Source organism: Strongylocentrotus purpuratus, unplaced genomic scaffold (assembly GCF_000002235.5).
Source record: "Strongylocentrotus purpuratus isolate Spur 01 unplaced genomic scaffold, Spur_5.0 spur5_scaffold_8, whole genome shotgun sequence".
Classification (NCBI taxonomy): Eukaryota; Metazoa; Echinodermata; class Echinoidea; order Camarodonta; family Strongylocentrotidae; genus Strongylocentrotus; species Strongylocentrotus purpuratus.
In genome coordinates this window covers 24,288,066-24,304,726 of record NW_022145614.1, presented here as the reverse complement: position 1 = coordinate 24,304,726, position 16,661 = coordinate 24,288,066, and the positions used below count along the sequence as shown (strand labels likewise).

Here is a 16,661-nt window from a genome sequence, read left to right as displayed (position 1 = left end):
ATCCACTCATTTATTTTCCCATTTCTGCATTCCCTTCGGATTTCGTCACATCTTGATCTTATCTGGCTCCCCCTCTCCTAGGCCCTCTCTCTCTGTCTGTCTCCTCTCCCTTAATTCTCTCTCTCTCTCTCCCTCTCTCTCTCTCTGTTCATTTTATTATGGTTCTTTTCTAGTCTATCAAAACACCTGCTTCTGGTTAAACAAATTATTCATTTTCACCAATAAAAATACAAACATACTACTTGGTAGTGTTGACAACAATAATTTTCAATATTTATTATTCATTATCATGTTTATGTACCACCAAATGAGCAGGGGAAAGAAAAAGAAGGTATCATAATCAACCCACGTGACACTTATTTTGACACTCGGTGTTTAACAATAAAAAATACTGAAATAAAATCATTTTCCTATATGCACACCTCACGTACATTGGACATAAATACATTTGGTGTTATCAAAACTAACCAACTCACAAAAGAATATAGAGGAAATTATTTCCTCCAAATATTAAATGAAAAAAAGAAATGTTACATGTCAGGCTTACAAGTGTTCTACATGATGATTTCAAAAAGGGTTAAATTTACAAGTAATCAAAAAGGTATTCACAGAAAAAAAGAGGAAAATCTACTTTCCCCAGACAACTTTTTTTAATGTAGCTATTACTACATTGATGCATATCATAGCAGGGTAGTCTCTCTCCCACCCTCACTTGCTTTTAGTTTAGCATTGATAGCAGTTAAATATAATGCATATACCGGTGCTACAAAATGCAGCATCACTAAAAATCAAACTAAGAAAGCCTTGCTACACACAGTGTAACACAGTGTTGCGCTCATTTAACGTCCATCTAAATTTCACATCTCACACCCATTTATTACAACCTATAAATGGAGAGGACTGGGCCAACAATGCAAAGAAAAAATAAAGATGAAAACTATCGCAACATGAAAACTTGCTTTGTGATTATATTAACAATCAAGGTATTGTTTTGTCTCATGTGCTTTAGAGTGAAGGGATGAAATCAAATTTACTTTGGGAATTCTCTCTATTAACTATACTACAAGTATTTCACTTAATGAGTTACTTCTCATCTCATGTTAAATACAAAATCAAAATACTTCTTTCGGCCCACTCAGCGGGCACTGTCTGAAATTCTGCATAAGAAAACATATGAGACACACTGATAATCACAGTACTGTATCACAAATATAAAAATCAGAGTTCCAAAGTCATGGAAAATAAAAATTTAGAGTACATTCGTCTGTTTTCATCTGGGTAAGCTTCTATACAATGTGGTCCATGTTTGTTTTGCTAGGAAGAAGAAAAAAATTCATTTTTTTTCCCCTTAATTTTTCATCTCTTTTCTTTCCATTTGAATCCGACTAAAAAGAAAAAGTAGTGGAAAACAAAAATCCAGACTAGTTTCAGCTGTTTTCATCTGGGTAAGCATCTATACAATGTGGTCCATGTTTGTTTAGCTAGGAAGAAGTAAAAGTTTAAATCTTTTGAAGGATTGTTATCTCTTTTTTTTCCTTTTGAATCTGACTAAAAAGAAAAAGTAGTGGAAAACAAAAATCCAGACTAGTTTCAGCTGTTTTCATCTGGGTAAGCATCTGTACAATGTGGTCTATGTTTGTGTAGCTAGGAAGAAGTAAAAGTTTAAATCTTTTGAATGATTTTTCATCTTATTTCTTTCCTTTCGAACCTGTACAGAGAGAAACTTTAACAGTGATTGCTGACATTAAAAAGACAGGTCACAAGTCAAGCACACAGAGATGATGTTACAAAATTCCTTTGATATGAAATGGCACCTTCTTCTTTTCTGCACAAAACAGAAGTCCACTTGATCGTGGTTTCAGAAAAAAATAAGAATAAAATAAATAAATAAAAACTATCCCCGCCAAAAGAAAAATGAATACATTTGAGATATCTATAAAATCTTTGCTACAGAGTGTTACAAAATCTGGCAAACTTGTAATGATGTCCATGAAGTTACTGTCTGAAAGGCAGGTTTGTTGTGCTTCAAGATTGATAGAAATTTTTTGGCTTACACCATCTGTATGTGCATGTATCTATTTCCAGGAGCAATCATGTAATGATCTTCACAGACTGTCATTAAAATCCTATGGTTCCTTGTAAAATCACTAACAATGAACATATCGATTGGAGATTTTAAAAAAAGTAAAGAAAGTCTTACTCAGGAGAAACAAAACATAAATCTTGTTATAATCCCTTTGATTTGAAACTGGATATTGCAGTATACACAAACAAAGCACAAAGCCTGTGTAATCTGCAGTGTGAAAGGCAAGTTTACATTTAGCAGCAAATGCTTTTTTTCAGAAGTAGAACACAACTGTGTGTACAACTACTGCAGTTCTTCAAGTTGGCAACAGTGTGAATTGCTCTCTCCCCATCTGTTGGAAATGCATTACAAAAATAAGGATTGTTCACATAAGAATGATGGATAGTAGACTGTCCATTACCATTAACTGCACAGTCACACGCAAGAGAGAACTTGGTACCAACAAATTGCAAAGTAAAGCCTGACGATTTGTAGACACCTTTAACGTTTCTTGAAACGCAAATGAGGATTCTTCAAGCTTTGAACTGCATTATAAAAAACATTTAACCTCACAAACAGCAGACTTTCACTGAGATTTCCTCTGTAAAATGGATCTGAACATTTTTAGAGTTCAGCTTGAATAGATAACTGTAGCTTAGTAAATACTGAAATGTTTAATCCAAAAGCTGGCATGGTTAAAAGAAATCCAACAAAAAGAAGAAAAAGTGGTACAAAATATACAATCATAGATTTCTACAAAATTCTGTCCATTTGTACACGTCCCCAAAGTACGGTCTGATTCATAAATACACAGTATAGTTATTACCTTACATATAATGATACAAATACCTGACTGGCTGTGTAACAAATGGAGAATCTTTTACTCCACATGACAAAGTGTACATACTTTTAAATCAAACAAAAGTATTGTTTTGGTGGGTCAACCTAACCTGAACAAAACATGAAAAATAATCAATTATTTAACAAAAACAAAAAATAATTTTTTTCAAGAATTTATGAGCTTTGATAGCCTTTACCAAATGAGGTGAATTTCATTTTTTTTGTGTGTGAAAATAATTGAATTTGAGTCATTTTATAAGTTTCCATAACATTGCTTCAGAATAAATGGGAAAAATATATGTGAATAATTTTGTTGAAGGGAAGAGTATAGCTTGTCACTGTAGTCGGAGCTTCTTTCTTTATTTAATTAAAAACAAAATAAGTCTTTGAAGGGAGAACACCCTTCCACTTTTGGATTTTCCATGTTTAACTGAATACATTTCTTTCCACATGGAATGCCATGAACAACTTGTAACACATTCCAGTGTGGTGCAAATATTAGTATACCATTTTCAGCCCTGGTCTATATAAACACCACTGGTAGCAATTGGCTTGTGAAATGTAATCAAAATACTTGGAAAAGAGGATTTTTCAAGTATTTTCAGGCTTGTGACAAGATAGTTTGAACAGTTGCTGGGAGGGACCTTCGAACGCGGTCATGTAACTAATTTGTTGCAGGTTTGGTTGACCATTGAAAGTTCCACCGTAGGGTACTTCATATATGGTTTAAAGTCAGTACCCACTACATACATACATACATACATACATACGAGTCATCATATAAAAAAGAAAACAGGACTGAATTCAATTATCTTTACTAAGAAATTCATGATAAAATATAACCCATTCTTTAGATCATAACTTAAAACCTGCCTCAAAGCTTTCTTTAAAATCATACGTTAAAGCGAAGGCATCACAGCCTGTTAATGGTATCAAATCAGTCATGCCCATTTTAAATGCTACTATACAAAGCAATTAATGCTTGTCATGGGCATCACTGATTTCAATGCAACTCTCACCAATGAATTCCTAACTACATTTGCAACATTACTTCTCCTTCTTTCCTTTTCATTCTAAAATATAACTTGTTAATTTTTTACACACCACATACATGGAAAAAGGAGGGGAGAAAAATGGATTCCAATCTCGACACAGACCAATTTTATTCAAAGTACCAAGTTGACTTGCTTGGATTTTGTTGTAATGCTACAGGTGCATATAACCCACTCGCTAATCTACCGGATTTCGAGAAAAGAAATCGGTAATGCCCTCGTGTGAAAACTTCTAGAGCATCAATGAATGAGGTGCTGACCTCGTCATTGGATGCCGCCCTCTTGAGTCAAAATCAGGAATCTCAGAATAAAGACTAGGCCATGCTGATTGGCATGGCTGATCTAACAACGCTCAAGGACACAAAATCTATAGTAAATGCATTTTAAAATGATTCTTCCTCGCAAAAGCAAGGAAGGTTGTACAATTGAGGAACAGTGGGTAGTGATGTAGCCAAAAGAATGGACATTTTGCAGTATAGAACACAGGCTAAGGAAGGGATGGTGTCATCTATGGAAATGAAAGGGGAATGTTACTTCCCCCTCCGCTTCCAAGCCGTAATGCTGATCTTCCCCCAAATAAAAATGGGTTGGGGTAAAAAAGCCATCCCCTTATTCTCCGGTAGATACATAACAATCATGAGAGCTTCCAAATTGCAAAGAAGACAAAAGTATCGCGAGCAGTATTGACCCACAACCTAGCACCCTCATGTCTCATTCCCCCCCCCCCCCCCCCCCATCCTTTCATCCTCCTGGCTACACCACTGCCCCCAGAGGATAGTGTGCCTATGGTGCTACTGCTGCTGCTGGGCTGGGGTTGGGTATCGGTGAGACGGTCTGGGCTGTGGGCGTCGGTATCAGGGGGGCTCCAGGGATGGTGCCGGACGGCCGCGCTTTTGTGTCAATCGCTGTTAGAGGTAGAGAAAGACAGAGGATGGAATGAAGGTGTTGTACGTTTATTAGAATTTTATTTCAACAAGTTGTTTTTAACCAGGTTGATTTACATTCCCTATACTAATTACGACTTTAATGATGTTTTTTTGTATTGTCATTTTACCCTGAATTTGCTTTCAAAATTAACTTTCTAGATTGAACTGCATGCTCTTTAAAAATTCAAGTGACATGTGTTTATTCATCAAATGCATTGAGGTCTTATAAATTATATATTTCTTGAAGTTACAAATGATTTAAGCAAGACATTAGATTATAAAGTTCAATATCAGCTCTTCATCATACATCAGCAGGCAATAGAATGTGTATCATATTTTCTTTATATTCATGTTAGAGGATGCTACATAGCATCAAATGTGATTTCTAAAGCAATTAAATCATATATTGCACATACATGTATTTCTGTAATCAAATGAGGCTTAAAGGAGCATTGATTTAATGATTTATCAGCATCATCAGAAATTCATTCCCTATTAAATAATTTTAGAAAATTCTAGCCTGTTGTTTGGAGTTGGCAACTTTCAAAAAAATTTGAAATTTTGTTAAAAGTGATTGTAAAATTGATAAAAAGCCAAGCCTAACCATGAATTAAAGAAATTCATTATTCTAAAAATGCAGACAAATATTTAAATTCATGTTTGTTTTTTAAAAATTCCTTTATTGTTAGTTTCGCTCAGAGTTGGTATTGAGAAGTGGATGCATGATCTAACAAAGGCTTTCCAGAATAGAAGTTCCTATAAATTCGTTTTTGATATTATTATGAATAATATATTTGATGAACCCCAAACAGGGAGGTATAGAAACTCTAATCTAACTTTAGATTTGGTGATAGCATTCCTTTTGTAGCACTCAGAGATATTGTGGGCTACTACCCAAGATTACCCTGAATCTAAGTAGATTTGTAATTCTTTCATTGAAATCAATGCTCCTGCCTCAAACCTGAGCAATAAACAAGGTGATGCATTTGACATTAATTGAACGATGAACCATGCATAAAATTAGTAATTTCATGTAATAAATGCTTGTTAGTAGTGCTGAATAAATAAACATAAATATTATAATGTTGCTTGTTAAAACATGATAATAATTAATAACTGAACAATCACAACAGTGCACTATTAACATTTCTAAATATTAGCTTGATACCCCAATGACATGGATGAGAATAATATCAGGTCAACAGAAAAAACAAATGGAAAATCATATGGCTATGATTTTGTTGGTTATTGGTTAACTAGAGTCAGTTTGCCGGTTTGAAGGGGGGGGGGTGGGAGGGGGTAATGAGAGGCACTTGGGGAATATATTGTATTCAGACCAAAGTTTATACAAATTTTGTTAAAGAAGGAATAGTGAGTAATGAAAGTAGAGACAAAAATAAAATGAGATGTGAGTAATTAGGACGAAATAGTTAAGGCAAAGAAGTGAATGGAAAATAAATTTGTAGGGAAGTCAACAACTGATGACACAAGGGAAATGAAACGTAAATAAAAAGAAATGTGTGAAGTCTGTAAACGTAAATCTAGCATATTTAGCGTTTATAGATTTTTTTTATTTGGATTTTTCTTTGTTAATATAAGACTATAAATGAGCATGGTGTATGCATAATCTTGTAACAAAGATATGGAAGATGAAGAAATAGACAGGCAAAGAAATCCTGAAGATAGAAAGGAAGAAATAGATGAAAAATACAGTACGAGAGAACAAAGGGAAAGCACTGATACTAGAAGGTCCTGTTTTCAACCGGATAAGGAAAGAACAGAATCAAGAATTATATGGACTATACAGATCTGAGTTAATGGAGGGTAGGATAAAATATTGAAATAGAAATTTAGGAATGACTCAGTGTTTTAAAATAAATCATAGTGGAAATGTGCTTAGTTCATTATCTTGTTTTTTATTTTGAAATCTTAGAATGAAAAAAGAAGAAGTGATAATTGATGCCGTATAAATTGTGTTTTCATAAAAGTGTATCAAAAGTTAAAAGAATGTGAACAAAAAATGAAATGGTATCAATATTTGGCATTTAAATGAGATTAGTGAGAGAAGATGAATATGACAGATAATGAAAATATAAAAATATCTGCCTTTTCCAACTTATTTTGCCCCCTTTTATCCCGCTCAATGGCCCTAACATTGCTAAATGTTGTAAAAATGTACTTATTTATGATAACATGTCTGCTTTTCCTTCCCAGAGTTGAAAGAGTTAATTAGTTACCTAAATTTTAATATAGTCTAGCAGCATTCCATCTAAGCTAATTCTAAGGATATATTTCCTCCTTATCATACCTAATACAACTTCTCTGTTTTTGTAATCTGCATTTAGATTATTTTATTTTTGGTTTCTAAAAGGGTCTATGAATTAACCCCCCCCCCCCTCACCTTTCCAAACGCAATATTTATGCATTTTACGTAAGTGGAAATATGAATATTTCTGCTTCCAAGAGTCTGCAAATTAATGATCCTCCTCTCATGATCCCTAATGCAATGCCTATTATGTCTACAATTTGCATGGTGATGCTTTTGCTTTTTGAATAATTTTTTTTAATGGCCTTATTCTCATGGCCTTATTATACAACTGTGGCATTTTTCATCGTACGAAGATACTTCTTAGGATTTTTAAATCATTAACAGGATAATAATCATGTTTTTCTAATGCCACTTTTTTTTTATTTTGCACTCGCATAGAGCTACTTCTTGCTGCTGTCCAGACAAGATCTATTTATTAACCCAAATAAGGATCCTTCTTATAATTTCTTATGCATATTTTAAGCTTCTTGATAGCTTATAATTATGACTTAATGGCCTTTCTTAATTTCTTTAATAATGCAACATATCTGCTTTTGTTTTTATGTGTTAATTGGTGAGATTTGTTGATGCAGTCATGCCCAGGCAAAAGTTAGAATTTCTGCTAATTACTGGGTGTGAGTTGGATGAAGTATACTGGCTCCCAAATACATATAGAGGCATTTATGGAATAAAGGCCTCTCCTTTACCTTTACGAGTAGATGCTGGATGAGGGAAATAAAGTGGGAAATTGGGTGGTGGTTAAATATTTACTACAGACATACACACACACACACAAACATATTGCCTGTTTAGGACCATAGGTGCTTTAAAAGGACACCACATTTTAAGAAAGACCTGCCTTATGGTACTGTCTAACATATCCTGTTTAACATTTCATATGCCAAGTGCAACGTGTTATTGCAACCAGAAAACAGTACTTTTAAGATAATTATGTCAATTTCAAATCAAGTTTCAGCATATTAAATCATGCTTTTTCTTCATAAAATTCTAGACTATATTTCTGCAAACTGCATTGGAGATCATCTTTAATATGTAACATATTTTCTGTAAGGGATTGAACTGTCATTTAATGACACTATCTTTAGATCTTTGGACACCATTCTAATTAAAGTTAAGTTGTTGAAGATAACAGTAATTTTAAGAGCCTCAAAACTGATCCTGAACAGACAATACGATTAGTGCAAACTACAATATCTGAGTGCTGTCTATACTGTAAGCATGTGGAGCCTTTAAAGAGGATGTTTAAGGGAAACATCTATATATATATATATATATATAAACGACATATAATACATTCATATGATAAGCAGCCACAGTAAATACACTGACTAGGATTACCCGGCTACAGCATGCATATAACACCGCTGATGCGGTTAAGTTCAGCCATGCTCATAAATACACCACAAGATACAATATTGATTTCTTTTTTGTTACTACCAGATATGGTAGACCTCACATCCCTTCAATATTGCATATCGAAACAAAATTTTGTTATTCCCAGTTCTTCTAAATTTCATAAAAGGTCAAATTTATCCTACTGATAATTTCCCTAAATGGTTCAAAATGTCAATTATCCCACTGATAATTATGTACATCATATTAAAAATAATTGGCATGAATCAAAAATGGTATTAGAGCAAACTAATAAAGCTGTGAATATCATTTAAAAACAAAACACCATCATAAAATCACCATAAAAGCTGAAGAGATATTTCCAATTGAAGTGAATGTTATTGTTTGCAATCACAGCAAAATACAATTATGTAAAAACAGGAGGAAACCAACACAATCCATCAGGTTATTTTAAGATGATGGATTGTAACTCGGGCACGAAATATGCCATCCTCCCACTAACTCACAGCCCATCGTTAGACTTACATGCGCTGCTTGAATTTGTGGCGCTAGTTGAGGTGTTGGGTTGCGTACTCATGACTGGTGGCATCGATCTGTTCTGTTCCTTCACCACAGGGTCTATTGATGAGAGAGAGAGGGAGGGAGGGAGAGAGAAGATGAAATTTACTGACAATATACACATTGTTTGACTGCCTAGTTTTTAGCCCAGTGAATGGGACCAAAATAAATATTAGAACAGTAATACTAAAAGTTAAAAGGGAGAGTGAGATAAGAGAGAGTGGGAGAGAGAGAGTGTAGGGGAGAATAATCAAAATAGGGAAGAGACCTTTCAACATAAAGCAAGGTAAAGACATATAAGGTGAATGATTAATATTTTTAAATAATATACCTACAATAACAAATTTTAAAAAAAGAGAAAAATCTTATAAGGGCCATAAAATAACCATTAAAATGGGACCACTTAAAATACGTATGTAAGGTCACTTGCATTTATGAAATACAGTCAAACCTGCTTTAGTGACCACCTGTCTACAAAGACCAGATATTTTGTTTCCCTTGAAAAATGTTTTTTCATTGAAACATATGCTAAAGGAACCTGTCTACAAAAACAACTTTCCTTTGGGCGGTCGCTATAGACAGTTTTGACTGTATTTGATTAATTTATAACCGACTAGTATTTAACCCAGTTAAATGTTAGAAAACAGCACTGGTCCTTACAGAAGTATGGGTGTTCCATGGCTTCCCTTGCGGTGACCCTCTCTTGGTGGTCGTAGCGTAATAGTTTGTCCAGGAAGTCCAGGGCCTCTGGACTGACTAGATGCTGGTTCTCACTGTGCACGAACCGTTCCCATCGTTTCCGCGAATGCCTGCAGGAGAAGGCAATGATCATGAGAAAGGAGAGAATGTGAACGATGCCTTTGAGATCAAATTTTCAGGGAGACTACTGGAGGGATCTCCATCAACAATCCAATATACAGTTAACTAAATTCGTCCCTATTTATACGAAGTGACGGTAGCGAATGAAAATCGCATTCAATTTGCGTGCGGATTTTCCTCACTACCGTCACTTCATGAAAATAGGAACAAATTATTCATACCCTTATAAAGTTTTGTACTTTTTTTTACATCTAGACGTATTAAACAAAAGGCCCAAATTCAACAGGTCCACCTCTTATTCTTGAGTTATGAAAAACACAGCAAACATCAAATTTACAAGGGGAATGAATCATTTAGTTGTTAACTGTATATCTAACGTCTTTTTTCTGTACCTGGGCAGTGTTTCACGAAACCAGTGTAGTACAAGTCCACTACGAACCCATTGAAACAAGCGTATTTGAATGAACAAATTATTCAATGGGATGTCGTTGAACTTATGAAGGTTTTGTGAAACGATGTCCTGGATACTAAGACCCACTTGCCAGATCAGAGCCAATCAAAATGTGCTGCTGTGCAAACAACTGAAAATAGCTCAATAGGGCAACCAAACTATATCAACATTCATGAACTTCTTTTTATAAGATACAAAACAAAAGTTTGTGAACAGGCAATAACACAGTTGGTCAGTCTGGCACGTGTGAAGTAGAGGAAATAAAATGTCACTATCTAATTTAGAAAACATCAACTTACACACCTCTTTCTACATTTAAGCATTTGCGAAATTAATAGTGCACTTTACAAATGCTCATTTTTGTTTTTTGTTATTATTATACAGACCTAAGGACAATGTTTTGAATTATACAGACAACAAACTCCATTCTGATTCATACTTATTCATCATCATTGACTAGAAGATCAGCATTACCAATCGCCATTATCTTTATTATTACATGTATCATTATTACTACTACGATAATTATTCTGCTTTCCTTTCCACTTCACCTTCTTTAGAAATAATGTAACCTTGGATACATTTCAATGTGATACTTGTTCAGGTACTCATAGAGCTAGTAAAACTAGACAACTGAGAGCCAGGAACAATCCTGACGATCATTATCACTCTTATTACCACTATCAGTATTCGTTGATATCATTTTAACTTCAATTTTCACTTTACCTTCCTAAGATATCATTGAACCTCGGATCCAGTTCAATCTGATACTTGTCCAGGTACTCGTAGAGCTCGTCCGTGCCCAGGACTTTGGCAATCCTGACTAGTTGGTCGTAGTTGTCGTGGCCGTGGAAGAAGGGTTCCTTGCGGAATATCATACTTGCTAGCATGCAGCCCAAACTCCACATGTCTAGTGAGTAGTCGTACAGCTGTGGAGATATAAACAGAGAATGAGGTCCATGGTTTGTTCTGGCCAATTGGTGCCCAAACTTGAAGAGCACTACAAAACAGAATGTGCTAATGATAATCGTTTCTTATTATTAAAGCACTTTTACAGCAGGCTGGTTGCAGCATTGTCACATATTGGAACAATGAAAAAGCACTTAGTAATTAAACATACAGTAAACCTTGCTTAAGTCAATTTGGACAAGACCGAGTCAAATGCATTGACTTGGGCAATACTCAAGTTGTGCACAAGTCGTATAATTCATGACTTACGCAAACATTAAGTACATGTATGTTGTCTCTAACATAACTCGGGACATGGCCTGTGTCTCTAACATAACTCGGGACATGGCCTGTGCCTCTATTGGGATTAAAGTTCTTATCCTATGCCGTGACATCCAGAAAATAATAACATATCTAAGGTTCTTCTTATTTATGAAAACAAATGTTTGGGAAGTCACAGTAAGTAGACTTTATTTTTAATGTTGCCTTAGGAAGGTTAGCATGTATTTGGTAGTTGCCAGTACTTTCTAGAGGTATAATACTTCAAGAATTAGATGCTTTATAATTTATATTACCTGGTAGTCGACTAGCAGTTCAGGACCTTTGAAGTATCTTGATGCTACTCTGACGTTATACTCTTGCCCGGGATGGTAGAACTCTGCTAGACCCCAGTCTATCAAACGCAGCTGAATGGACGAGAACAAAATTGTTTTCGATTAATGTTGATTTCATGAAACACCACATATTAGAAACTGCTTGAGCATGTAATTTCATGAGGAATAGTATATTATAGATTCAAAAAGTGTATTCTTTCCTCACTCGTTTCATTTTGAAACAGTATGATTTCACTATTTCAGGCAGCCAAGGGTATGAATACCTCCGTATTTTGGCAATGAGGTGCTCAAATATTATTCTACATAACAGTGTTAATTTAATGTTGAACAAGACTGATTCAACACCATTCCAGCTCTCAACAGACAGTACATAACAAGAAATTATTCGGACTCAAATCATAAATACATTCAGGAATAAATAGCAAACTGATATAAATAACATGCATGTACTCAAGAGATGCACAATCAAATATTGATGAAAAGTGATATCTGAAACACAAATCCTGTTTATAATTCTGTACTTCATGAATTTCTGAACATATAATCAAGACTGTAATTAATGAATAATGTTACATACTTGTTCTAAAAATAGCAAAGTGTTACTTTCAGGACCCTAATAAAGCATTCAAATGACCATTGAATATACCCTAATGAGAAAACTACCAATATTCTCTTTATATCTATAATGCTAAAATAGCAAAACTGTCTCCAAACCACTTTGCCTCTCACAAGGGTTACTCATTTATATAAATGTAAAGTGAAAGTGATAGAAATATTTTGGGTTCAGTTATTTGTATGATTAGAGATAACAACGAGAGTATGATTTGTGTGCCAAGTCTAAAGGACCATTTACACAGCCTAAAAAACATTTGAAAAACCATCACAATTTTTGTTATACTTTGGAATTTATTATTGATATAGAAAATCTTTAGAATTCTGGAATATTTTCTGAATATTTCTTTACCGGTATTCTAGAAACCCTAAAATTTTAAGAAATAGAACCTGATTTTTCATGTTTCATGTATCATGTGGGCCTTCATCTATTAGAGATAAGATAATAATATTAGGCCCCTTTCTCACTCATTTCCTGGACCGGTCTACGTTAGAGCGGTCTTACATGTACATGAATACAGTGTGAAAGCCAGGAAGTGTACCTCTGGATCAATCCAGGAGACTACTTCGCGATGAACCGGTTCGCTTCCTAGACGGCTCCAGACCGCTTTTAAACGTGAATAACAGTGTGAGAGCAAACCGTGCCAGGAAGCGTACTTCGGCCAGAAGTGAGTGTGTTTTGACAGGAAAGTAATGATTATTACACATAATCTCTTTGTAATCTGAAGCTCATATTTGAATATAGTAAAGTGATATGAAAGCCCTTACATCAAGGGCAAAGCATGTTTTGGTGATTTGTACATTTAGTCCAAGATCTGCCTTGCAAGTATACTCACCCGTCTGTTTTCATGATCTATCATGACGTTGTGTGGTTTCACATCTCGATGCATGATACCCATACTGTGACTGTAATCTAAAGCCTGGAAAAAGATAACATAGAATAAAAACATTTTTTTAAAGATCATCATTCATGAGTTACAGACTTTCAATTTAAAAACTTACTCACATCCATAAACTATTTCATCGGAGTTCCAGCTTCCACAAAAAATGCCCAAGCAGACATTCACCCTTAAGTCTTGCTCAAATATGAGGTGGTAAACAGTGGTGTTTTTTTAAATTTCAATCCTATTATTTCCACGACGAAAGTGTAATATGCTTTACAATCCTGTATTTTACGACACAGAGCTCAGTGAATATGCATAGGACCTTCTGCACTGAATTGCCATTTATTTACAGGTTATGAGAAGAAGAAAAAATGCTGCGGTTTACAGCTTTGTATCTGAACGAGCCTTTACAGTAGCAACTAACTTTACAAACATGTCACGTTAAGATTTCACGTGACAGTACATAATGCTTTCATTTAATACTACTTTGAAATAAAAAGAATATCACGGTTTAAAGAATCAAATTCATGAACCAATTTATAAGTAAAGATGAACGACAACCTCTTTGTAATAAGAACTTTTTGAAGAATAGTTTGAGTTTTGTACGTATAACCCTCAATTTATACAATGTTTAGAGACAATTTCAACAGAGAAAAAAATGTGTGGGTAGGTGCCTGCCTTCCTATTTGAGTTTCCCTGACTTTCCCCCTTGAATTTCAAAGGTTGAGTTTGGGTTAAAAGATGAATACCGCTAATTTGTGAGTTGACTCATTCTTTTAGATTAGTTTCTTAGAATAACATGGTAGAAATATCCTTTGTAAGGGGATTGCTCTTCAAATGACCCCATATTTGAAAATATAATGAGCTATAGCTGAAGGTCAAACTTCATGTCATATGCGAGTGTAATCCCAATCCCATGTACCAGTCAGTCTCTGTGTGCAGTCCATATGATTTTCGGCAAGATTAAATTAACTTATTTTACTTCATATTTCCAAAACATCAAAGTGCTACATAATCAACCTTTTGAAATTGCTCCTAGTTTCTTTTTTTCCCTCCACAATGTCATCACATGACTAGTACTGTACTTAATTTTATCAAAGTGAACTTGTGACTGAATCATGCACAAATCTTTCATAAACTGTTGCGAGGAAAATCTTTCATTTTGAACATAATCTTGGAAATATTTCAAAATGTATGCATGTATGTTGTAACGCTTCATGCACAATGATTACAATTTAAATTTTAAAATTGCCTCTTTTAAATCTCTTTTAGATCTAAATGTATTTTCAAATTATTGAAACTAGTATTGCAGCCATATTTTCCTACAAATTTCACATCTCAGAGAGGAAAAGCATAATTTAAGATGTCCTTGGAAGTTTCAGACATCATTTAATATTATAATGAACAAGTAGATACAGACTTTCAACAGTGTCATAATATTTTGTTCAAGAAAAATATTGTCAAATATTTCTACAGAGAAGTAAGATTGGCTCTAAGGCATTCATATTTTTTTGCTCCGACCTCTTTCTGAGCTTTCAAGACCTACATCACGAACTATAAATTCAGAAAATTATGTGACCTGTTTTAAACATATCCACAATTTGTAAGTACCAAATGGTTATTTTTGTGACAAGAATTTCCTGTAATTCAATTAGCTTTCTCTTGACACTGATACATCGGTGCAATTCATGAAAGTGTCATACATGTGTACATGAGAAAATTATCTTTTTACATGACTTTACACACCTTCCTTATGCACAAAAAATAGTATTTCGTAAGCTGTTAGGAGTAAAATAGCTCTGTTTAAGGTAGCACAAATAAGTACATTGGAATCGTGTAGATGTCAACACAAGCCAAGGCAATGTGTGAAAAGAGAAAGCATCTACATGTATAGTGTTGTCTATGGAAATTTCTTCATCAGAAATGCAAGACAGAATTGAAGTGGATGAAGATTGGATGTCGTCCAAGGTACTCAAAGAATCACACAATGGAAATACATCATACATTCAAATGCCAGAAGGGATGATAAAAAAGATAAACCTGATGTATGACTGAACCAACTAATGTATGAAGTATGAATGATGCATCCAATCTTTAAGCAAATAAATACACATTGATTGTTTGTCAGCATGAGATTTTATGAATTTGACTATGAAAGGTTAGAGAAAGCGTTGAATTTAACAAAATCCTGGATGAAAGCATAGAAAGAAAACAAAATAAATGTCTTACCTTTAGTAGTTCAAACAGGTAATACCTGATTTCATAGTCTTTTAATGTTTGGTACAGTTGCTGAATGGTGGAGAGAAAGAGATAGAGAAGAAAAGAGAGAAAAATGTAAAGATGTTCATCAATACAAGCATTTAAAGACCAAGATACTCAAAGAATGCAATATAATAATAATTATACATTGCACATGACCAATATTTTGATTTTACAATAGAAAATGACACCGATCTGCCTCTCTTCACTGACCAGAGAAGGGAAGAAAAAAAATATTTGCAGCTCTTTTCAATATGCTACAGGCATATAGAATATAAAGAGATTTCCTTTTTTAACTATGTGTATTTTTAGGTCATCATTATAATTTTAATAAGAGCTCTTTTGAGATTACCAGAGCCCTTCCAATCTAAGTCTTTTACATATGTATGTAGGTTAATTCTGCTCCAAGTACCGTAGTGATTTTCATTAAAAATACAAATTCTATGGCATAAACATGCATTTCATTTGAAACTAAAATTCCCTCCATGTGCTTATAATCTCAGAAGTGATCAGTAAAAACATGTCATGAAATGAGATACACTACTATGAATTCTACTTAAATATTCATGTATACATCTACACTGTTTTCATTATATTTGATGTCATAGATGGATGATTTGAAGTATTTTTTTGAAGAAAGAAACATTTGAATGTCAACTCTAACTATAGTTCCATTGGTTTGTATAATGAGGTGCAAAGGAGATGCAATCTTAAGAACATATCTTTCCCAGAGAAGTGTATAACAAAATATAGCAACTCCTGCCAGTATGTGTGACTTTATCAGCGGAAAATGTGAGAATAAAATAATAAAATATAAATATAATTCCATTCACTTCACTTCCGTTAAAAATCATTTGAAAAGGTAAACTAGGACTATCCGCTTTGAAAATGACAAGGGCAATACCATCACAGAATCATTAAAACGTTATGAGTGTGATTGCCATGACGAAA

The 16,661-nt window shown here is 34.2% G+C and overlaps 1 protein-coding gene across 3 annotated transcripts in view; it reads right to left on the bottom strand.

Annotated features, from left to right (window-relative positions):
• Positions 1-249: 249 nt before the first annotated feature.
• Positions 250-16,661, bottom strand: part of LOC580315 (casein kinase II subunit alpha) — a 30,025-nt gene continuing 13,613 nt past the window's right edge. Inside the window, exons 5-12 of one of the 3 annotated variants that reach the window (XM_780382.5) lie at positions 15,681-15,740; positions 13,404-13,487; positions 11,917-12,027; positions 11,120-11,322; positions 9,784-9,932; positions 9,091-9,183; positions 7,899-7,913; positions 250-4,862 (exon numbers count right to left, since the gene is read on the bottom strand). In XM_780382.5, the coding sequence (XP_785475.4) occupies positions 4,741-4,862; positions 7,899-7,913; positions 9,091-9,183; positions 9,784-9,932; positions 11,120-11,322; positions 11,917-12,027; positions 13,404-13,487; positions 15,681-15,740 (837 nt within the window). In that variant the 3' untranslated portion in view covers positions 250-4,740. Of the gene's footprint in view, positions 4,863-7,821; positions 7,914-9,090; positions 9,184-9,783; positions 9,933-11,119; positions 11,323-11,916; positions 12,028-13,403; positions 13,488-15,680; positions 15,741-16,661 lie in introns of all 3 variants that reach the window. The other 2 variants (XR_970459.2, XM_003728535.3) reach the window with 2 other exon arrangements.